General features: G+C 53.6%; 1 protein-coding gene and 3 long non-coding RNA genes across 8 annotated transcripts in view; 1 reads left to right on the top strand and 3 right to left on the bottom strand.

The window, feature by feature from the left end:
• Positions 1–1,380: 1,380 nt before the first annotated feature.
• On the bottom strand, positions 1,381–5,457 carry LOC128311481 (uncharacterized). The gene is made up of 3 exons (XR_008289922.1): positions 3,875–5,457; positions 3,366–3,758; positions 1,381–1,731 (listed from the first exon to the last, which is right to left on the bottom strand). It is a non-coding gene; the product is annotated as an uncharacterized LOC128311481 (long non-coding RNA).
• Positions 5,458–6,405: 948 nt separating this feature from the next.
• On the bottom strand, positions 6,406–9,125 carry LOC128311480 (uncharacterized). 5 transcript variants are annotated; one of them, XR_008289921.1, is made up of 4 exons: positions 8,987–9,125; positions 8,579–8,643; positions 8,378–8,480; positions 6,406–8,216 (listed from the first exon to the last, which is right to left on the bottom strand). It is a non-coding gene; the product is annotated as an uncharacterized LOC128311480 (long non-coding RNA). The 5 variants fall into 5 exon arrangements; XR_008289920.1 differs by having other exon boundaries at positions 6,406–8,209; XR_008289918.1 differs by lacking the exon at positions 8,579–8,643.
• On the top strand, positions 7,230–9,026 carry LOC113597362 (uncharacterized). Its single transcript, XR_003418140.2, has 3 exons — positions 7,230–7,337; positions 8,071–8,224; positions 8,392–9,026. It is a non-coding gene; the product is annotated as an uncharacterized LOC113597362 (long non-coding RNA).
• Positions 9,126–12,626: 3,501 nt separating the features above from the next.
• Positions 12,627–23,648, bottom strand: part of TKTL1 (transketolase like 1) — a 31,087-nt gene continuing 20,065 nt past the window's right edge. Inside the window, exons 7-13 of the mRNA XM_027053281.2 lie at positions 21,644–21,808; positions 19,253–19,409; positions 18,773–18,903; positions 17,287–17,370; positions 14,988–15,084; positions 14,736–14,855; positions 12,627–13,477 (exon numbers count right to left, since the gene is read on the bottom strand). Of these exons, the coding sequence (XP_026909082.1) occupies positions 13,305–13,477; positions 14,736–14,855; positions 14,988–15,084; positions 17,287–17,370; positions 18,773–18,903; positions 19,253–19,409; positions 21,644–21,808 (927 nt within the window). The 3' untranslated portion in view covers positions 12,627–13,304. The remainder of the gene's footprint in view (positions 13,478–14,735; positions 14,856–14,987; positions 15,085–17,286; positions 17,371–18,772; positions 18,904–19,252; positions 19,410–21,643; positions 21,809–23,648) is intronic.

The following is a 23,648-nucleotide window of genomic DNA, read 5'->3' as shown; positions in this document are numbered from 1 at the left end:
ACGGGCTCCCCACCGGCCGGGCCTCCAGGAGCCCAGCCAGGCCACTGGCGGCGGCGGGGGCGGGGCTGAGCAAACCACTGAGCCACGCGTGGGGTGGGGGGTTGCCCTTGAGCCGGCACACCTGCTGAGGACCGGCCGGGCACAGACGTCCTCGGGCAGAGACGGTGAGGTGCAGGGATGGGCACCGAAGGTGGGTGGGCAGGTGAGCGGGCGCAGGATCTGGCTGCCGGGGGGGGGGGGGGGGGGGGGGGGGGGGGGGGGCTGCGCCCACCCACAGGGCCGGCCACCAGGGGGAGCGCCTGCGCGGCCCCGTGAGGGAAAGGGAAGATTCCGCGCCCCTCCCCGCCCGCCCGCCCGCCCGCCCGCCCGCCGCCGCCGCCCGCCACCAGGGGCAGGAGGCCTCCGAGGGAAGGCCGCCGGGAGAAGCCGGGCCCTCCTTGCTGTTCCTCCTGCTGGGGCCGAGGGACGGGAAAGCCGTTCAGCTCAGACACACGCCAGGGGGCTGGCGACGACGCCGGCCAGATGGCCCCGGCGTGTGGGGCCACACTGGGCCTGTGGGTCTCCGGGGGGCGTCTTCAGGACCAAGCCACCCGACACGCTGGCCGGGGGATGTCCCCAGGAGCCACGACCACGGTCCCCGAGGTCAGGCCCAGCAAGCAACGCCCTGGTCTCTGCTGCTGCTCCCGGGACACGGCCTGGCTGCCCCGAGACCCTCTGTCCTCGGGTTCAAAAAGCACACGGCGGCCGCCCGCCCACGGTGCCAGGAGCTGCACCCCGGGCCCTGGCCCTGCGCGGCAGCAACGGCCAACGGGAAAGGTCCGGCCCACAGAACCGGCGTGACACCCAGAGCTCGGGAGCATGTCAGAGCGTGTCAGAGCGAACTCATCTCTGAGGCCCAGCCAGGAAGGACCGGGTGGGCACTTCCCCAGGGAAACCAGATGCTGCTGGCCTCCTGTGGCCACAGTGGGAGCTCCTTCCTGAATTGACAGCTGCACCCCGCCCCTCCCCCACCGCAAGCCGGTGCCTGCCACCACCTGGGCCACCAGAGTCCAGCACGGGGCCACCCGGCTACCCGAACCATCACTGAGGAGGGGCCCACTCCTCTCCACTCCCTGCCCTCACCCGCTTGCCAGCCGCCCGGCGGAGGGCAGGGGGCAGAAGGGGGGGCACGCCTGTGTGCGGAGAGAGGTCACCCCTGCCTGCCTCACGGGGCAGCTGCCCCCGGCCCCGGGGAAGGAGAGGACGCGGGGGCAGGACTGAGGCGCCCGGGCGGGAGCACCGGCGGTCCAGAGCCTCCTGCTCTCAGGCCTGGGCAGGACTCAGCACGCTGGCAACGGTGCTGACCGGCTGCCGTGATGACAGACAGCTGCCCGCCCCTGTGTCGGGACGGCTGCCAGGGCTGCACGCTGCCCCGCAAAGGGCAGAAAGCGCCCCTCTTGGGCTGCGTGGGCCGCCCGGGAACCCGGTCCCATATTCTTCTTCCTGTCTCTGGCTCTTTGTGCGTTTTGTCTGCAAGCCTTTAAAGACGAAGAGCCACCCTCTGCCCATACAAATGCGGGCCCTGCCTGCCTTGGTCCGCGGGCCGGAACGTGCCACCCCCCCCCCCCTTTAGACAAAGGACGTGTTCCTGAGGGGCCCTGTGAGACCAGGACGCCCGCACCCAGGTTCAGGAGCCAGGACGCTCCTCCTGTGTCGTCCCCTCCAGCACTGCTCCAGGTGGACCCGTGTGACCTAGAAGGACACAGCAGAGGGGAGGGAACAGGAACATAGACATGAAGTTGTAAAACGGCTGAGGCTTCAATCTCGGGGCCCCTCTCTTCTCTCTCTCTCCCCCTCTGCCCCCTCGCTCTCTGTCTCTTTCTGTCTCCCGTCTGTCACATCGCTGGCTCTGGGAAGCCCTGCCCTGTGCTGCCCTATGGAGGGGCCCCACGGGGGAGGCACTGAGGCCCCGCCACAGCCACGGGAGCCAGCTTGGACGCAGGGCCCGCCCGACAGGCAGACCGGGTGGCTTGGGCCCTAGCTGATGCCTGGACTGTGGCCTGTGAGCCACCTTGAGCCAGAGCCCCCCAACCGAGCCCTCTAGGAGCCTGTCCTCAGACAGTGTGGAGGTCAGATCACAGGGATTAGTGGTGGCAGGGGTACGTCGGGGTAACTCGGTGTGCAGCAATGGGTGAGGAATACATGGAAGCGCCACGACCCGGTAGCTGGGGGCGGGGGGGGGGGGCAGGGAGGACGAGGGGCAGAGGCTAGTCCGTTTGATCCCACGGCCACAACACGCTCGTGTGCCACGTCGCAGAGCCACTCAGGTATTTACGTGGAGAAAGCCTCTCTGAGTAAGTCTGGAGCAAAGGAACCCACGAGAAACCCCGGAAGCCATTAGGAAGAGCCTGGAAAGCCCGATGACACAGAAACTAAACGCGTCTGCCTGGCCTGAACAAACCCAAAACCACAGTCAAGAGACAAGTGACAGCGCAGCTCGGGGAAAGATTAGCAAGACGTGACTCAGGCCTCGTAGCATTACCCTATAGAGAGAGCTTGAAGCGGTCCAGCAGGAAAAGCGCCAAGACCCGGTAGCTAGAGGCAGGGGGCGCGAGCAGGGAGAAGGAAAGGCAGAGGCTACACCCTTTGACCCCACGGCCAGAACACGCTCGTGCGCCGCCTTGCAGAGCTGCTCATTCTGGAGACAAATGGCGGCCGGTGCCGGGCACTGCATTGCCCCCACCAGCCGGGGACAAGCCACCGCGGAGTCAAACAAACAGCGACCAGCAAAGAGACCGGCCCTAGTGGGTGGGTGGCGGTCGTGGCGCCGGGTGCCGAGCAGCTCCGGGCGGCACCGCCGGGGACCTGGGAGGCCATGTTGCTGGAGAAAGGCAGTGGCTTCCCAGCAGCTAGAGGGCCGACGGCACCCACGGACCAGACGACTGGCAGGGCCGGTCCCGGGCAGACGACCCCCTTTCCCGTCTGCACGCTCCCCCCAAATCCACATTCTCGGTCTCAGGGCCCAGGGTCCTCCCCCGGCCCCGAGCTCAGGGTGCGGCTCTGTCCTCTGCCTCATCCAAGGCTTCTTTGCATCCCCACTGCCGGGCCCCACTCTGATCTCCGCCCCTCTCTCTCCTACGTGTCCGGACCTATCCGCTCCGGTCTGGGACTTGCCGGGCGCCTGTACAAACCCGACAGACACCTTCTCCCCGCCCGGGCTGTGGACGGTGCCCTCCAGACAAACCGGGGCAGGAAACGCTGACTGCCCCTCGACGGGGAAGTCCCCGAATCCTCGAGGGCTAGCAGCCTCCTGGCGTTTCCCAGGCCCGTGGGGACCCGGCCAAGGGGCCATGCCCAGGTAGGGAGGGCACGGGGCACGCACACACCTAGGAGTGAGTCTCAGGTCTCCGCAGCAGTGCTCCTCACAGAGGGGGTCCCAGACCCGTGGTGGTGGCAGCAGCGTCAGTCAGCCCGGAGCTTGTTAGAGTCACAAGTTCTCAGGCCCCACCGCAGATCTGCAAGATCAGAGACTCCGGGGTGGAGTCCGGCGTCGCGAGGTTGAACAAGCCCTCCAGGTGTTCCCACGCGGCCGTCCAGCCTGAGAACCACGGGGACGGATGGTTCCTGATGGCACCCACTTGTAGAGAAGCCACGAGCTTTCTCTGCCTCTGCGGGGCCGCCCTTGCTTGTGACCTCCCCAGGTGACAGGCAGGGACAACCACAGCTGGTCCTGGAGAACAGGGTGACTCGGGCAGGACTCTCTCCCAGGGGGACCACACCTGTCAAGTGGCGTGGGAAAGACTGTGTTACCTTCCTGCCGTCCTCACCTGCAGGAGCCTGGAGAGCTCCCCTGGCCAACACCACACTCGCGGGTACGGGCACCAGCTCTGCCCACCTTTTCCCGGGTACCGGGTACTAGGCCTGTGTGTGTGTGGAGGTGGGATCCATGCTTTACAGAGAACTGTCCCAGACGCACTCAGGGTCGCTGGAACACACAGCGCGCCGGGCAAGGAAGGGGTGGGAGGGGGGGGGAGGGGGGCGGGGGTGCCGCGATCCGGTCCCCGGGAGGCTGGATGCGCCCCGGACCGCACAGCAAGGCCGCTCTCCGAGGCCAGGGCGGGGAGGGGCTGCAGACGCGGTGACTATGCCCTTGGTCATCCCGGTGGGGCCGCCGCCCCCTTCTCCCCTCACTAGGCCCCCGGGGGCCCCGATACACTGGCCCTGGCCGTCTAGAGGGCCAGACACCGTCAGGTCGGCCTCGCCCCGGCGGAACGCACAGGTCCCCAGGCCTCGGGGAACGGAGACTCTGGCAGGGGCCAGGACCCGGAGAGGCGGGGGGCGGAGCCCAGGGACGGAGGGCGGAGCTCAGGGATGGAGGGCGGTGTCCAGAAGGCCGGGGCGTCGTCCGGGCACGCCGCGCCCACCCTCACCGCCCCGGCACCGGTCTCCTCCTGTCCCTCAGCGCGCCACAGGAAGCCCCGCCCCACAGGTCGCGGGGCACCGCCTTCCTGCCCACCCCTTCCGGCTAGCTCCGCCAATGCCCCAGCTCGGCTCAGGACGGGGCCGCTCCCAGGCCGCCCGCGGAAGCCCCGGCCCCGCGGCCTGACGGACGTGTCCCCTGCCCAATCAAAACAAGCCGGTCGCCTGCGCGCCCCTCTGGGCTCGGCTCCCGCGCGCTCCTTTCTAGCGGTCGGGCCCGGTGGGCCGCGCGACGCCTAGACGTCCCGCCGGGACGAGCGGGACGTCTGCGTGCAGAGTCGCGCAAGTCGTCGTGTCCGTCCACGCCAAGCCCTGCTTGTGTGCTTTTGGCTGGAACTTGGATCTTGAAGTGACGGACCTCACGGGGAGTTCCGGAGAAGCGCCGGGGCGCCTCCCGCAGTTCCCTGGGACCGGCAGGGTGCACATCTAGTGCAATCGCACACCCGGCTTTGGCATTGCTGCCGTCCGAGAGCTGCTCCGTGTGTGCCGCACCCGCGTGTGCGGCCGCGCGTAGCTCTGCACTTTTGCCACGCGTGTAGATTCAGGCGACTCCCACGGGCATCCGCGTCCAGTTGGTTCCCTCCCAAGGACCCCTCCTGTTAACCTTTCGTAACCACAGCCTCCTCCCCTCTGCTCCCTCCCACCCCGCGACCACCAGTGTTGTGTGCTCGCTCGTGTACAAGTTGGTCATTTGAGCACTTCGGTAAATGGAACCATGATGCGGTATGCAGTAGGTCTCAGTGACTCCGGGTGGGCTTTTTTCCCTTCACTCTCATCATGCCCTTGAGATCCATCCAGATGGTTGCGTGTATCCATAGTCAGTTCTTCCTTCGTATTGCTAGCTACGGTCCTTGGTGTGGGTCGACCGGTTGCTTCAAACATTCACCCGCTGAAGGACACGCTGCTCGTCCCCAGTCCTAGGCTGCTGCAGATACCCCCGCTATGGACATTCACGTACGTGTTTTCGCGTGATCCTAAGCTTCTGTTTCTTTGGCCTAAATGCCCAAGAGTGCAATTGCTGGGTCCTATGGACATGGATGTTTAGCTTTAAATATTTCATTTAATTTTAGGGTATTTATTTAAGTAATCTCTATACCGAACGTGGGGCTCCAACCCACCACCCCAGGATCAAGGGTTGCACGCTCTTCCCACCGAGCCAGCCAGGCGCCCCTGGATGTTTAGTTCTCCTAAAGGGAGAAACTGCCCACTTGCGGTCCACCCTGGCTGTTATCATTTTCCATCAGCACCCTGCACAGTTTTAGAGCGCATCATCGAACATTTTTACAAAGCAACATTATATTAAGCAAGATTGTTAACAATTTTGTCTCTCTCTTCTACATATAGTCTTCTAATGCAATCACCAACATAGTCATTTACAGAGTTTTACAAAGCATATACCCTGGGGCGGGGGTGGGGGGCGGGCAGGGAAAAACAAAAATGAATAAAAATAAAAAGCATACATCCTATATATTTAATTGTGATTTTCTCTTACTTACTTACTTAGCAATAGGTCTTTGAAAACCTTCCATGTCACTAAACAAATGTCTAGCTCATTTCTCTTCTGGCTGCGTGGTATCTGATGCATGTACTGTATGTATGTACTATATGCAGGTACTATAATTTACATAATGAATCCCCAACTGGATGGTACGTTTACCTTTCCTCTTCTCTCTGCCATTGGCATTAGCACCGCAAGTACCAACTGTGAACGTGTGTCGGCCTCCCTCTAGGATAATTACCTCTAAAGCGAAATTGACAGGCCAAAACCTATGGGCGTTTGAAATGTCAATAGATACTAAGAGATGGCCTTCCCGACCGAAAGACCCCACTGGTGGTACACTAGGGCTGTTAGTTCTTTGTTACCTATGTTGCAAATATTTTGCCCCCAGTATGTCTTTTGTCTTCAAGGACAAGGCTTGCCGGTTTGGGCAGTCAAGAAGGTATACATTTTTTTTTTTAAGTTTTTATTTTACTTTTATTTTTAATTACTTATTTTCCTTGAAAAATTTTAACGCGATTTATTTCTGAGAGACAGAGACAGAGAACAAGCAGGGGAGGGGCAGAGAGAGAGAGGGAGACACACAATCTGAAGCAGGCTCCACGCTCGGAGCTGTCAGCCCAGAGCCCCACACGGGTCGAACCCACGAATCGTGAGTGAGATGGTGACCTGAGCCGAAGTCGGTCGCTTCACCGACCGAGCCACCCAGGCACCCCAATTTTTAATCATTTTCCATGTTTGTTTATTTTTGAGAGAGAGGGAGAACGCGAGTGGGGGAGGGGCAGAGAGAGGGAGTCAAGAGGATCCAAACCAGACTCTATGCTGACAGCACAGAGCCCCATGTGGGGCTAGAACTCACAAACCGTGAGATCATGACCTGAACCCAAGTCGGAGGCTTACCCGAATGAGCCACCCAGGCGCCCCTAAAGTTTTTGTTTTTAAGTCATCTCTACACACCCCCCCTTGGGGCTCCAACTTCAAACCCTGAGGTCAGGAGTCACATGCTCTACAGACTGAGCCAGCCAGGCGCCCCAAAGTTACACATTTTTATACCACCAAGGGTATTAAACTGTCAATTGGCGACTTCTGGGTTGCGTATAGTGGGCACGAAGGCCTCCTCCCACGTGTGATGACAGTAAGGAGACTCGGGGTGGCATTGATGAGCCTGTTGCCAAGTCCTCGGTGACCCGGGCTGGTAGGTTGACCCGCTGGGCCAATGGCTGTGGCCCTGGGCGCCGGTCACATGATGCGGGGCTGCCTAGGCTGGGGGCTGGGGGCGGTGCCACTCTGACAGCCAGCCCCTGCCCTCCAGGGATGCCAGTCCAGTTTGGGAGAAAGACCAGCGAATACGGAATGAGAAACACGCATAGGTGGCGCGCGGGTAAGCAAGAGAAATCCCGGGGAAGAGGACGCAGAGCAAATGCAAAGTCAGGGGTGGGTGAGCAGGGATGCGCTAGGGCCGTGGGGAGGAGCTCCCGGGGTGGGGAGGAGCTCCCGGGGTGGGGTTCCCAGGTGCCAGGAGCAAATGGCTTTCAGAAGGTCAGAGGGCAGAACCGAGACCCCACCTAAAACCCGTGTTGGTGAAGGGTGACCCCCCGCGGGACAAAGGCAGGATGGTGCTATAAGGAGAAGTGGGTCTGAGGGAGCGGGGACGAACGCCCCCCTGACTCCAGTCCTAGCAGCCGCGAACAGGGAGGGGCTGCCTTCCCCCCACCCCTAGCTGCAGGCTGAGAGGGGAACTGCTCCCCCTGCATCGTCGTGGTACTGCTGGGCTCCGGGCCGGCCGAGCACATCCACCCTCCCTGGAAGGGTAGCTCACCCCAGGCTTCCGGCCCAGGACCCCCAGAGGCCCAGCGGGACACGCGTCAGCAACCTCGACTTGAAGACACGGCCCACCTTGGTGGAGAATCGGCAGGCCTGTCGAAGACAGGACTGGCCCTGTGGACCTTCCCAGGGTGCAACTCTCAGAGGCCAGAGGACATCGTTTGCGGTCATGGCATTGCGAGCTTGCGGTGTGCCTCGGGCGTGATCCCCATTCACGGCTGTGCCATCCCGCAGCCCTAGCAGCCTGTTCGAGGCGTGATCCCCATTCATGGCTTCTTCCGCACCACTAGCTGGCAAGTGGCCCAGGCGGGGTGTGGATCAAGGACGTCGGGCTCAAGCCAGATCCCCTTCTGTGGGGCTGTGCTCTACGGCGCGGCTCGCTCCCTCACTTGGAGGTCCCCGGGGAACGTGTGGCACACTCAGCATGTCCTGGAGGCTTGAGAGGTGAGCCCAGGTGGCCATCCCCCACGGAAGCCTCCTCGGGCCAGCACACAGCAAAGGGGGCAGGGTGAGAAAGAGAGCCGCCTTCCCCTCTTGTGCTTAACTGGGGTGGGGCGGGGGGGGGGGGAGGGACTTCAAAACCCAGACTGGCATTACCTTTGATTTCTCAGGAGATCAGAGAGCGGCGCTCGTGGATATCTACGCGTTGTTTGCGTTATTGTGATAGAAAGCTACTCCACCTCCCCAAGTCTTCAATGGCCTGTGAGACACAACAAAATAAAAACACAGAAGAGGGAATCAAACAGATAAGAATAATTTTAAAAGCCCAGGCACGGGGCACCTGGGCGGCTCACTCACTAGAGCACGCAACTCTGTGTCTCGGGGTTGCGAGTTCCAGCCCCGCGTTGGGCACACAGAGGTTCCTTAAAAGAAAAAAAAAAGCACCCAGTCATTTTTGAAAAAGAACCGTCGAAGTCGGGCGCCTGGGTGGCTAAGTCTGTTAAGTGTCTGACTTTGGCTCAGGTCATGATCTCTCGGTTCGTGAGTTCGAGCCCCACGTCGGGCTTTGTGCTGATGGCTCAGAGCCTGGAGCATAGATTCTGTGTCTCCCTCTCTCTCTGCCCCTCCCCTGCTCGCGCTCTTTCTCGGTCTCTCTATAATAGACATGAAAAAGCGTAGGAGTAACAAAACATAGCCTTTGGAATAAAATCCGTCAACAGACGGATGAAACCACAAACAGATGCCACCGAAGAAAGAATTACTGACCTGGAAGATGGTCCTCAGAAATCATCTCCTGCCCCATATCCCCTCGTGGTGGATAAGGTTGCTTCCGCCTTCCCTGAGAAATTGTGGCAGCCCCTCCTCAGAGATCCAGGCTCTGCCTCTTCCAGGCCCCTCATCCTGGCGTCTAGGTGTCTGCTCAGCCCGACCTCTTCCCGCTTCCCCTCGCCTTAGGGACGGCAGCTTTCTGCCACACGATCTGTTTCTTCAGCCCTCCGGGCCCTGAGCCACCAAATGCTCGTATTCGATTTCGTCTGCTGAGAAACCGTGTCTATTTCTCGTCTCCTTCTCCTGCCCGACTGCTACAGAGTCGGACCTGGGAGTGGTCTCAGAAGAGGGGCCCGCCAAGTGGGGATGTGGGGATGGGTGTGGTCGCGCCCTTGGGCCCCAGGGCAGGGCTCGGGCTCCCTGCCAATGGGAACTGGGCGCGTACGTAGCACCCGCGGTCTGCGGGGACCTCTTCCTTCATCAGGCTGTCACCCGCAGTGAACCGGGATGAAGGGCCACCTGCGGGAAGCCCTGAGGAGCCGGCGTGGCTGCTGTACTGTCACGGCGGTAAGGACGGCTCTGAAGATTGTGGTGTGGTGATCCCGGAGCGCGCAGAGAAAACAATGGCAACTTTAGTTCCTTACCTCTCAGCTCCAGTCACAGCACGACACGCACAGAACTCCCCCCGACAGCCCTAAAAATTCCCTTCCTTCCGTACCTGCAAGGGTTCCTCGTGGTGAAGATTAAACACAAGTTTATCGGTGCGGGTTACAGAATCCCAAAGTCCACTGAATTCCCAGCCTCTCTGTGTTTCTCGTGTGAAAGGTATGGCCGTGGTTGGAGGAGTGTGGCCCGGAAACCTGGAACTGGGACGTCTGCTCGGCCTCAGTCGAAGCTGAGAGTCGGGATGCCATCAGCCCCTCTGAGCCCCAGCAGGCTGTGGGAGGACAGGCATACACTGAGGGGGAGGGCAGAGTTCCTGTCTGCCTGCAGTTCCCCTTGTGGGCTCTGGGCTTCCTATTTTGATCGTTCTGTGACTCTGCTGTTTGTCGCCCTCCCCAATAGGGAATGATTTGGCATCATTTTAGGATTCCAAAGTTCCAGGCCGCTGCTTTTCTGCTCCCAATCACGACTGGCATGGTAGCGCAGGAAGGAGATGGAAGTAACCTGTCTTATGCTCCGGGGGAAGCAAGGCCACAGCTGGACTGCCATGGCTGTGGGTGGGTTGCTCTGGGCAGAGAACTCCTCTCCCAGACCCGCTTGCTTCAGAGGTGTGAGTGTGACAAGGCACGCTGTTTCCATTTTCCTTACGCTTTGGTAGCGCAGGAGGGCCTGTGCCGCACACCTCTGCCCCCACCCTACCTGCACCTCCAGCCATCTCAACCTTCAACCTTCCCATCCCTGCTCCTGCGGGGCCGTCCCCCCCCCCCCCCCCAGTGTCCCCTTCTCTCTAGGCATTCCCCTGTCTCCTGCTGGTCAGGCCGCACTTAAGAGCAGCGTTCCATTTCCGACTGAGCCCAGGGTACCAGAGCAGTTGCCCACCCCTGTCAGCGTGCGGTTTCCAGCCTGGCCCCCGCTGACGCCCGCCGCTCGGGGCGTTGCCGGCCTGGCGCAGACGACGCTGATTGGCTGGAGCCCAATGAGCGACGGGAAAAAACCCAATAACGTGGCTCTGCTGCCGCCAGGGATTGGGTCGGCGGTGTCCAGAGCGGGTCGGGGGCATAGGGCCGGCCTGCCGGGCGGGCGTGGCGGGAGCGAGGCGGTGTCAAAGGTGGGTAGAGGGAGTCCCTGTACCGCACAGGCGGTTTGGAGGTGGGTGCGAGCAGCCAGGGAAGCAGAGGAGGAGAGGGCTGGCCAGGGAGGGGAAAGGCGGGGCCTATTCGATGCGGAGCCCGGGACCACGCCAGTGAGGCCCAGAAGGGACTGAGGAGTAGAAACGTGCCAGGAAGGCAGGGAGGCCCTCCATTGGGACATTTCGATGGCACCTCTAAAATCCTGGCCTCGCCCTATGACATAGATACTATCATCGTCATCAACACAAAAAGGTTCATCCCCCCTCGCCCCACAACACCCAGCCGTCTTTCACCAACTACACCATTTGACAATGTGCTCCCCCCCATAACCTTGGCCATACTTTGTAGTCAGGAGGCCTAGCTGCGCACAGCTGGCCACAAGGCCATTCCCTTCTCCGCGAGTTCGTGGCTCCTCTGGGCCCATTACCAAATCAGTCCTACCGCGTTTGCCTAGCACCTGTGGGGGTCTGCAGGCTTCTGGAATGGTCCTTGAGTCGTGCATCACCCTTGTTACTCTACTTTTGATGTGGATCTCATCTGATGGATGCAAGCAGGTGTGGTGCCCCCGTGTGGCCACACATCCCGGCTGTATTCACGACGGATTTCCTCAAGAATGTGGGGCTCCAGAGGTCACGGACTCTTTCACTCCACACAAACCGTTTTCACACACGCACATGAGTGAACGGACGTCACAGGGCCCTACAACTCCACTCCCACGTTTATATACGCCCAAGAGAAGTGAAAATACACATCCACAAACCTGAATGGGAAGGTCTGTAAACGTATGTCAGCAGAAGCAACCCACATGTCCATCAACTGATAAACCGATAAAATGTGGTCTACACATGGGACGGATGATGTGGTCACAAAAAGGAATGGAGTCTCAGCACACGCTATGATGTAGGCGAACCCCAAATGCGTTACACTAAACAAAGAAGCCAGACCTCAGAAGGCCGCATGCTGTATGACCGCAGTCCTAGGAAGTTTCCAGAAGAGGCAAATGCGCAGAAACCAAAAATACAGGGGTGACCGCCAGGCGCTAGAAGGGGAATGGAATGACTGCTAAGGGGTTCAGGGATTCTTTGGAGTGATGCAGAGGTCCTAAACCTGACCAGGGTGACAGTCGCAAAACTCGGTGAGTATATGAAAACCCACTGAATTGTGCAGTTTAAAAGGGTGAATCATATGGAGCGTGAGAGGTCAGAATTTCCTCTGCTTTTCTAAACTTTCTACAGTGACCCTTGTGTTTTACCAAAGATCCAGTGACATTTTTAGTATTTGTGTGTGTTTATATATTTTTGTATCTTGTATCCACTGTCAACTGTTTTATAGAAAAATACAGGTTTTTGAAATCTTCGGAAACAAGTACAGCAACGGCCATGCGAATGGTACAGACCAGGAAACCAGTTCACAGTGATTTAAAAGGGCAGGAGCAGAAGCGGGACTCCAAGTGCCAGGCCAGTTCTTTGGGCTCTCTACCATACATTCTAGAACAGAGACCCCCTGACGAGCACTTCATGAGGGCAATGAAGATTAGAACCGTATCAGACACTTCCAGTCAATTTTAGTTTTCAAGTTTGGACTGACCTCTAAGTTCCCTGGCTGTTTTCTTCCTGCGTACCAGCCACATGAGTCCTGTGCTCACAGCTGAAGTAACGAGTCCGCTCCGGCCCTACACCATCCTCGAGCAGCACACCTCCCGTCCAGTACCCTTTCCATACCCTCCTTTCCGAGGTTTCTGTTGTGGGAGAGCGTGGCTCGCTCCCCTGGTTGAGATAAAATTCTAATTAAGGAAGGAGTTTCTAGCAAACAGAAACCGAATCGCACAAATGGGATCAAGCAGCTGCTTTTTAAAATGCTTTATTAACAGTAACTAGTATTAACAGTAACAAGTATTAGTAGAGGAATGCAATTGAGCTATCAGATTTGGTCTGGGCACTGGACAAATGAGACATTTCTGAGACCTCACTAGGGAGTGCAGTGTGGGGACTAGAACTAGTTGGGTCCCCTCTGCAAGCAGCACAGGACATCCTAAGAGATTTTGCCGCTGCTCTGCGGCCTCTGCGTCGGGCCATGGAGGGGAGATGAAATGAAGCACCGGGAGGACACTGCAGGGCAACTACAGTCACACTGGACCCGGGAAGCTGCAGGTAGGATGGCAGCGCACAAACTCTCGAACTCGGACAGCGGGGTGTGGCAGGGTGCTACAGTGTCCCAAGCCTGAGGGACTGCAGTGCACGGTTCAATCTGCCTTTCTTCACTCTACACACATTTGGGAAATTTACACTAGCTGATGCCCAATTCAGTTACATGTTGTCCTCTCAGAAAACTTCATATTAGGTGGTGGTTTTGTCAGCTCCTCTGTTATTTTTAACCTTATAACACACTATATAATGACTAAAAGATCAGTGTTACACTTGCATATGTAGTTATAGCCTAAGATAGTTAACTTGCTTTGCTTTTAAAAACAAAGCACAACAGTATAGATTTAAACGGTAGTATGTCGGAAGTTAACAGCTATTTTAGTTCATCAACATACATTTCACAGCCACTATGATGTGTTTCGCACTGATTCCAAACATATCTAGCAGCTCACTGGGCTTCCCACTCCGAGGGATTCCTGCCACTGCCAGCTGATGGACCAAGATGTCAGGCTCCATAGAGACAGCTGCAGCGACGGCCTCCCCGATGCCACCTGGGGAAACAAGAGACATGAGGCTCTGTTCTGGAAGCAGCTGGTCAGCCTTAAAGCCTCAAGGTATAGAAGCCTTTGAATCTGCTGGCTCCTAGGGAAAAATATTCTTCAGCAGCCATTGATTCACGTCAACAGCCACCCTCTGGCTAGCCAAAAGAAGTCTCATTCGAAACTGTGGGTCTCCAAATTCCTCCCAGCCCCACTATAACAGGAGCTCAATTGGGGCTCCATAGATGCGGGGGTCTGCAAGCTGAGATACTTAAAGCTGTCAGGAAACCCAAAACGATTATGCCAACGAATAAACCATACAGAAAAGAATGACCAGCACAAGGCTGCTTGCAAGGCTGGTCCTCAGGTGACACCTGGGCAATGGGCTGGTGTGAGTACCCAGGAACACCTGCTTTGCTGTGTGCCTGGCAGAGGGGGCCCATGTGGCCAGTGCCCAATAAGACCCATGCTGCGGAGTCTTGAGTGGGTTCGCTGGTCTCCAGGGACGCATCTGTCACTGCTGGAGAAGGGAGAGCACTCAGTGGTCCCCCCATGGAAGGGAGGAAGGGAACCCAAGACGTGGGGTCCTTCACCCTGACCTGTGTCTTCTGTCCTTGCGGGTCCTGGTGTGTGTTCTCTCCTCGTAATAACCTCAGCTGTGAGAGCACAGAGTGCTTCCAGAGGATCACTAAAGCCATTAAGTGCTCAGTGATCATGCGGGGGGTGGGGGGGGTGGGGTGGGTGCTCTTGGGGCCCCTGATACAGGAACACATGCAACTCTCCACTCCCTCATGTGCCCCACCTGACATTCCCAGTTCCCTCCCTCTCCCTGCCATGCACATTTTTTTTTTTTTGCAAGTTGCCATGTTCTCTGCTTGCAAGCCACTATTTCCCATTTTGAGAGGGGAACAAATTATTAATCATTCAAAACTCAAGAGCAACTGTGAAGCTTTTCATTATGATCCCTTCCTGCCAGCAAGAGAGTTACAGACACTCCTTTGTGTTGCCACTAAGCCACCTGGGGACCAGGCACTGTGCCGGGGCCACACAAATGAGTATGGGCATGCCCCCCCTGCCCTCCGCGAGGAGCTGGTGTAGGTGGGCAAGAGACCTGTAAGATGATATACTTGCAAAGAGCAGTAATAAAGACTGTTGTATGAGTGGCTGGCTGGCTGACACCCTGAAGCAGGTCACGCTTCCCATCATGGTAAACAAGAACACTTCTAACCAAAGCAGACTTTCAACATGACCCTCAAAGGCTTGCACATACCTTCTGAGTAGTGATCCTCCACTGTGATAATACGGCCACCTGTGGCTTTTGCACTGGACATGATGGTGACAGTATCCAGCGGTTTAATGGTAAACAGGTCAATGACACGGATGGAAATATCTGGAAAACCGCAATAGCCAGGTTTATGTGTGAAATTGACTTACAATAAAAAGACCAACTGGGGCACATGAAGCAGCCCAAGTCCTACCTCTGCCCAGCTTAAACTTCAATGTTCACCAACCACCAACTGACCTTGCTTGGAAAGATCTTCGGCAGCTGCTAAGGCTTCATGCAGTGTAACTCCAGCTCCAATAACCGTGACTTTGTCATTGACACTGTGGCGGAGGACCTGGTATTATGCCCATTGAACAAAAAAGCCGTGGTTACTATGCACGGAGCACATCTCAAAGATAACACTCTGCTACATTGCTCTTCCCTGACCCTACCAATTTTACTGCTTAATAATTCACTATAAAAAAAAGCTGCATCAACACACTGACAAATGACACTCTTTTTGATAAATCCTACTTCATATTCACTTTACAAATTCACCTATCATGCTTCATGATATACACGGTGCCAAATCACTAAGTTCTTATAGAATAACAAAATGCCCCTTTAGCAAAGAAGGTGGACTTCAAATCGGATCTGAAAGGCAGAGGGCCAAAAACAAGTTGTATGGGACACATGCTGCAGACCACAGACTCACACTCACAGAGGGTCTGTAACAGCACTATTTCTGGACCACCCGCAACATCTCGTTGGGGCGTGCACACAGACTGGACTCTGACGATGAACACGTCAATGGGGATAATTTGGGGGCATTTGCGACATGTTCTGTGCAAAGCACCTTGCATGTCCAAGTGCCCTATAAAGCCCATGCATTAGAGGGCTCATTCTGTGGCTGGAGAAAGCAAACCTCAGAGTGGGAGGAACTTGCTCAGGATAGGGCTGAGGCAAACAGCCAAGCCCATCTGACATCAAAGCCTACATGCTCACCCACTAGCTATTCTGTAAGCAAGGACAGGGGCCTGGCCTTTTTTTCCATAGACTTCTATTTCCTCCAAAGTCACTCAACCAAAGGCATCTGGAACTATTCTGCACTTCATCCTTTTGTATAGGTTTCCTTGCAGCTTAAGCACTGCTGACAGTACAAACATTCAGGGCTTCTAAGCCACCCCATTCTTTGAGAATATCCTAACTTTTTCATATACGTCCATATAAATACATAACGCACACCCCCTTTGCAAAACCTAGCCCTTGAATTATCCATGCCACGCACATTATCACACGCATTTTAACTCACATCCTTTACCATCAGGAAATGTACTTCATTGTGTCAGGACAGGGCAAATATTAGGGGAAAAAGAAGACAAGCTATGAGAAAGCTCTGCCAAATTACAGGTCACTCACCGAGACCCCCACCTCCACCCTCAGGGACATTCAGCCTTGAGTTTCCGCGGGAGAGTAAGGGGAACAACAGAACCTGTGGTTAACACTGAAGATGAATACTGCGGCTTTCTCATTCAGTGCTGGCAAGCTACCCAGCAGCAGGTCACGAACATTTGGTTATGCCCGCTTTTTTGCAGCACTAAAGCCATTCAGTACTCAGACACAGTCCTTCTGAGCACTACAAACTATGAATTCTCCAGCAGCTTAGTTCTTAGCAATCAAGTCAGATGTCACCTGTTGTTCCTTTAACACTGGCTAGTGCTCTTTCACACATTTAAGTATGAATGACATTCCAAAAAAGCTTAAAACATACAAACTTTCTTCCACAATATGATCTCAACTACATAAAGCATACATATACACCGTAAGAAAGGCAGGAAGGAAATGTGTCAGAACATCTGCGAGCTCTGCTCTCCAGGTAGCAGAGCAGAGTCACTTATTTTCTCCCCAGACGCTGTTGGTTCTGTTCTTTGCACATACATGGGCCCCAACAGAGACCAGGTCAATGTCTTGGTCTGAATCCTGGTCTTGCTGCTGTGAACCCGTAGTAAGCCCCTCACCTACAACACAGGGCTGCTACCAATCTGTGCTTCTAGGGCTTTTGCGAGAACACAGAAGATAGCAAGTGCCCAGTGATGCTAGCCTTTATCAGGCCCATGGGCAAGGCCACATCCCACCAACTTCAGTGCCACACAACGACCAGTGGCAAGACATTCATGTTCCCTTTTATTCCTGGCTTGGATCTGCAAAACCAAAACCTGACAGATTCACTATTCATTTGAAATCGGTTGTACTATTTCATTTAGCTCCAGGCTGTGGTAATTTACACCCCAACAACTCAAGGACCTTTAAGTTGTTACCACTTTAAGAGTTCAACAAAGAAGAGACTCCATTTGGAAAGGGAAAAAGTTTGCTTAGGCTGATACTGGTAGAATGCTCCTTCCTGAGGAAAAGGAGGTAAAGGTCACAACGGAACTTTTTTTAAACTAGAGCAAAGAAAGGATCAAGCCTTGACTGTAGGGATACCTAGTGCTAGCTTTAGACCACATCTCTCCACATGAAATGATACTAGAAGGCACTACAGGACTTAAGATCTTACCTTGGCCCGTCCGATCTCAAAGCTTTCTTGTTGGGTGTAAATAACTGCAGTTTCTGGTCGGCTGGTCCGAATATAGCATATCCCCTAGGGCGTAAATTAAAACCAGAGCTACAGTTAAAAAAAAAACAAAACAAAACTAAATTTCCAACTAATAAACTTGTTTTAAAAGGGAGGGGGGGAAGACAGCTAAACAATTCTCTTCACTAAAAACAAAGCACACATTTTGGAGCAGAGGATAAACATCTATACAGCTACTAGCAAACACGTCAGGTGGCACCTGATCAGATCACTACACCAAGCCAGGCAAAAACCTACATAGGACCCTGGCAGATGCCCTCAGTGACAAGCCTTCTATGCTATCACATTCAGTGATATAGGAAAGCTTTCTCACATACCCATGGACTTGTTCTTTCTCTGCAGAACACAAATGCAGGCCACAGCACGGACTCATGTTTAATAAAAAGCCCAGAACACGACATTAAACAACTAATTTTTGCCATAATAGTTCGTAACATTTCATTCTTTAAAAAACTATACATTATAAACTATTAGTTTAGGAACACTGGTTCTATCCCAACCATGCCCAGGGCTGCCTATGCAGGGCCATGGGTGGGCACAGGGCTGGTGGTGAGGGGAGTCTGTTGACCATTAGGTGGAGCAGCTGAAAAGGTTCAGACTGTCCTCTAGCCTGCCCTGAAACTGGGTTCTAGACAGGAATTAGGTTGAGTCCATCTACAGCCCTTGTGGGAGACTTGCGAAAGGGCAAGTGGGGCACAATTCATACTCCTGCCCTTCTAAGAGGTTTTGGAGGGCGGACCTGGGCTGGGGACGCTGAGGTCTGTCTACAGTGGAGACACTGGCCACCCACTGGTCACTCTCCAGCTTCCTGGATGTCACGAGGTGGTGACAGCATGGGATGTGTCTAAGGCCAGCATCACTGATCCCTCCTGGAGCCCATTCCCAGGACATTGCTGACAGCCCCCCTTTTCCTTGGAGTGCCCAGAGCACTCTCCTCGCCGTGTTGAGCCCTGCCCCATATGGGCCGTCAGCTGTTCCGTGTCCTTTTGTACTGTCTTTTACAATGTGATCATGTTTATGTTCTACATGCTCAATCACTTTTTTGGGGTAACTGTTCTGTCTCTTAAAGGAATCGTACAGCCAAATTTTCTATAACAAATATGATCTTTACACTGAGAAAATAATGGGAAAAACCCAATCATCGGTATCAAACTAGCAGCGGATCCCAGAAACATCTCGTCTTAAACAGTGTCCCCTTAAAAAAAAAAAAAAAATACCTTAGTGCGGCACCTGGGTGGCTCAGTCAAAATGTCTGACTTCGGCTCAGGTCATGATCTCACAGTTTGTGGGTTCGAGCCCCTTGTTGGGACTCTCTGCTGACAGCTTGGAGCCTGGAGCCTGCTTCAAATTCTGTGCCTCCCCGCCCCTCCCCCATTCACACTCTCAAAAATAATAATAAAAAAAATACCGTGCTATTGGCTGCCAGGAAAACAGCATGTTCTGTTGAGATGGCATCACTTGGATAGAAAATAGTGCAGTTGGGAACAGCTCGGAACATGGCCAGATCCTCCAGGGCCATCTGGGAGGCGCCATCTTCACCTGAGAAAGCAAAGCCACAGCCCAAAAATGCATGATCAAGGGCCAACTGGGAACCTGCTCTCTGCTGGATAAACAAAAGCTTATTTCCATGGGGGGAGGGCCCACACTTGTAGCTGAGCCCTACAAAACTGTCCAATTCTTGGGCCAATATAATGCCATAATTAACTGCTACATGTCTCCCACGAGACATCACTGTGGGTTAGGATCCTAACTGACCTTCCAGATCCCTGGAGCCTGCTTTGGATTCTGTGCCTCCCTCTCTCTGCTGCCCCCCCCCTCAAAAATAAGCATAAAAAAACCCTTAAATTCTAAAAGCAAAACAAAACATGCTGGTACTGAGAACTCATACCAACAGATATTCCACAGTGGGACCCAACAAGGTTGATGTTGGTTTGAGAAACGGCTCCCATCCGGATTTGATCAAATGCTCGGGTCAAAAAGGCAGCGAAGGTGCTGACAAAAGCAACAGTCCGACCACGGGTGGCACATCCCAGTGCCACGCTCACCTGCAATAAAAAGGTGAATTAGACACCCTTAGAATAGTTGGCCTATTTAAGAAAAATTAAAATGTGGAAGCCTTGGGAAAACAAAACCACAATAGTGAAAGGGAAAACAAATGCTTGAACCCTGCCCCTCCTTTCCCCTTCCCCAGTGCACAGTGTGTCCCAGGATAATCTCTACTCCACATTCCCCCCACCACCTCATCCTTCCCCAGGCACATAGCTGGGCAAACCCGAAATCTGGCAAACCCCTGATGTCCCCCAAACTTCCAGAAAATAACAGGAATTGGGGCACTGACTTGGCTCCTTCAAGTCAGGAAGATAGGGAAGAGAAGACAGGAAAGCTCGGGACATTCAAAGCCTCCCTCCCCACAGTCCTGGCAGGTCCCCTTCTGCACCCTTCTCCCTATTCCCTCACATGGTACCCTCACTTTGCATCTCCTGGGAAATGAGAAGAGAACAACAGAGGCTCTCCCATCGGCCCCCAACCACCCACCTGCTGGCTAGGAGACAGGGTACCTGCACCTACCTACGGTCCACTGGCCCACCTGCCATGCTGAATCTCACCCTTCTCCTGAGTCCTCAAGGGCATCTCCAGCAGTGCAGTTATCCCCTCCCCTCATGGATCCAGCCCCTTTCTCGTGTTACTCTCTCACCACTCGAATATATGCTCGTATCTTCTATCTCTACCTCTCCACCTCCACCTCATCCTCCCCCTCCAGATACCACCCTTCACCTGGGCTCTCCCTCACAAAAAACTTCTCATACCATCCTCACTTTCCCACTTCCTACTCTCTGCCCAGCCTCTTCCAGGTTATCAATAAAAAGGCTTTCATGTATAAAAAAAAGTTAGGGCAATAGAATACACTTGAAGACAACTGACGTATCCTCCAAACTACCTGACCCCTTACCAACCAGTACTCTGACCCCCCAGGGCCCAAACAGAGCTCCCATGCCCTCAAATCCATTTCTCCCCCAGTCGTGTCCATCTTGGGAAGTGACACCTCTCTCTACCCAGGCACTCTGGCCTACACCCGAGTGCCAGCCTTGGTTGTTGCCCTGACACCCACCCTTATGGCATCCTGTTAGCTCTCCTTCCCAAAGAGATTCCAGATGAGTCCACTTACTTCCAACCTGGCCCAAGTCCCCATCTTGTCACCCCGCCCCCCAGCAAGCTATTCTTCACATTGCAGGGCCTTGTAAAACATATCATGTGGTTTCCCAGTAAACTGCAAAAGAACCCAAGATACTGAAAGTGGCCAGTAAAAGCACCATATGATCTGGCCCCTGGTGACCTTGCCAATTTCCTCCTGTACTCACCATGCTGCCACTTTTTCTCCCTAGATGGTTCAAATGTTGGCCTGCTGCAGAGATAGCTGTCCCCTCTGCTGTTAATGCTGTCTTCCAGATCTGTGCACGACTCATCACTTAAATCTCAGCTTAAATGTCACATCAACTGACAGACCATCCCTGATTGGCCCCGGTTACATTCCTACCATAGCCACCAGGTTCGACATGGCATTAGATACTACTTATTAGCTGCAGTTTTACTAATTTTCTTCCCACTGTGGGAACCCATCAGTACAGAGTATATGCTGAAGGCTGTTAACTAAAGGAATCAAGGAGATGGGGAGCAAGCTTTCTGATAAGAGACTCAATTTGGAGAATGATGGATTGTATTTTTTCCATTCAAAATGGAAATAACTTAACGAGACCTAGAGAAAAACGTATTTATGCTTACAGATGTTAACGATCTACTTTACCTAACAGGGTAGCTTAAATTCTAATACTAACAGGCCCAGAGAAGCACCATAAATCAAAGTGCAGGGTGGCCAGAGGCAGGGACATGGGCCAGTTGGCTGTGGACAACCATCTAAAGGGGGCCCCTGCTTAGTTCCAGCCAACTGGTGGCAGGAGGTAATGCCGTCTTGGTGCTGACAGATCTTCCTACTCTTTAAGAGAATCCAGAAATTTGGATTCTACAGAAAAACTTATTTTTAAAACCTGGCAATCAAAAAAAATTGATAAATACTACTTGTTCCAAATGAATCCTAGCAGTCCTGGAAGCTACCCCACAAACTGCCTAGCTACTCTCGACTTGCTTCCTCAGAGCCATTTTCTCCTCCAGCACCTTTGCTTTTATAAATGGAAAGAAAAACTGTAATTCGGGGCTGCCCTCCTGTGTCCAGCAGGCCACTGTCAATGAGAAGACCCAGGAGGAACACCCATAGCACACGCACCATGTTTTGCTCAGCAATAAAACATTCAATGAAGCGCTCAGGGTGCTCCTTCTTGAATATGTCTGCGAAGGTGGAGTTCTTGGTGTCACCATCCAGCACAATGACTCTATCGTTTGCGTGGCCCAGTTTAGCCAGCGCCAAACCACATGCTTTCCGAGTAGCTACCTGGAAAAATCAAATGGTAGAGTTTTCTAGAGCAGATTTAGAAGGTGAAATTTTGTGGATTACAAATGGTCTTTTGTCTTAACGAAGAAAGCAAATTTGTAATTCATCAATAATTTCCTTTTGTGTCACAAAAATGGATGGCTAGCCAATCTTAAGCCCATCCTTGGTTCACTGGGTAGCAATTCTCAAAAAAACTTATTCTTCTGCCCCCATTCATATAGTTTACCAAGACAAAATTTTTTAAATGTTTATTTTTGAGAGAGAGGCAGAGAGAAAGGGAGACAAGAGAATCCCAAGCAGGCTCCGCACTGTCAGCACAGGCCCTGCTGTGGACTCGAACTCATGAACTGTGAGATTATGACCAGAGCTGAAACAGCTGGATGCTTACCCAACTGAGCCACCCAGGCACCCCTCACAGAAGTTTATCAAAATACTTAAATTTCCCAAAATGCAAACGCCTGTGACTTTGTAACTATAAAACTGATAATGCACAGTGCAAAAATTAAAATGGAGAACTTTTTTTAAAGTTTATTTTGGGAGGGGGGAGAAAACACAAGTGGGGGAGGGGCAGAGAGAGGGAGCAAGAGAATCCCATCGAGCAGGCTCCTTGCCGTCAGTGCGGAGCCGGACCCCACAAACTGTGAGATCATGATTCGAGCCAAAATCAAAAGTTGGATGCTTAAACCAACTGAGCCACCCAGGCACCCCTTAAAACATAGAACTTTAGAATCATGATACCAACAAGAAATTCCATTAGGATATTGAGATTGAACTGAGTTTATGGATTCAGGGGATAATTGACATTTTCACAAGATTGAGTTTTTCTACTAGAAATTAAGGCTTGGCATTTTCTCAAAATGTCAAGCAGAATTATCACGTGACCCAGCAGTTCTATTCCTAGGTATATACCCAAGAGGAAACTAGATCTCAACAAAACCTTGCACACAAATGTTCAAAGCAGCAGTTACAACAGCCATAAAAGTAGAAAAAACCTAAATGTCCATCAAGGATTGAATGCATAAACAAAATGTATAGTATATTCATAAAATGGAATACTGTACTGCCACAACAGGGATGGACCTCAAAAACATCATGCTAAGAAGCCAGACAAAAGGTTCACACGTGACTATTTAATATGAAATGTCCGGAATAGGCAATTTCACAGAAAGTAGACAAGTGGTTACTAGGGGCTGGGGGAAATGGAGGGTGACTGCTAATGGGCATGGTTTTTTTTTTTTTTTTTTTTTTGAGGGTGATGGAAATGCCGTAAGACAGTGTGGTGATAACTGGACGATTCTGTTAATATGCTTTAAACCACTGAATTGTACTTCAAATGGATGGATTATATATAGTCATATCTCAGTAAAGTCATTAAAGAAAAAGGTTGGTCTCTTCATGTCTGTGTTCATTTCTCTAAACACATATCTTTAAAAATAAACAATTCATGTAGGTAGTACAAAATTCAAGTTATGAAAGCCTCGGGTGAAGAGGCCATCCTCTCCCTGCTCACCTGTCCACCATCCACCCAGTCCCTTGCCCAGAGGCAGACAGAAAGGACGAGTCTGTATAGCATCTTTTCAGGAATGGTCTATGTACAGATATTTGTTGAGCATCTCATATATATAAAGCATGTGGGTTTCTTTTGGGGCTACAGTTTTAAAAGTACCTTTAAAAAAAAAATTTTTTTTGATGTTTATTTTTGAAGGAGTGTGAGGAGGGAGGGGCAGAGAGAGAGGGAGACCCAGAATCTGAAGCGGGCTCCAGGCTCTGAGCTGTCAGCACAGAGCCCAACATGGGGCTCAAACCCGTAAACGAGATCATGACCTGAGATGAAGTCAGA

This window comes from Acinonyx jubatus, chromosome X (assembly GCF_027475565.1).
Source record: "Acinonyx jubatus isolate Ajub_Pintada_27869175 chromosome X, VMU_Ajub_asm_v1.0, whole genome shotgun sequence".
NCBI lineage: Eukaryota > Metazoa > Chordata > Mammalia > Carnivora > Felidae > Acinonyx > Acinonyx jubatus.
Note: the sequence above shows the minus strand (reverse complement) of the source record. Positions and strands in the feature narration are given on the sequence as shown.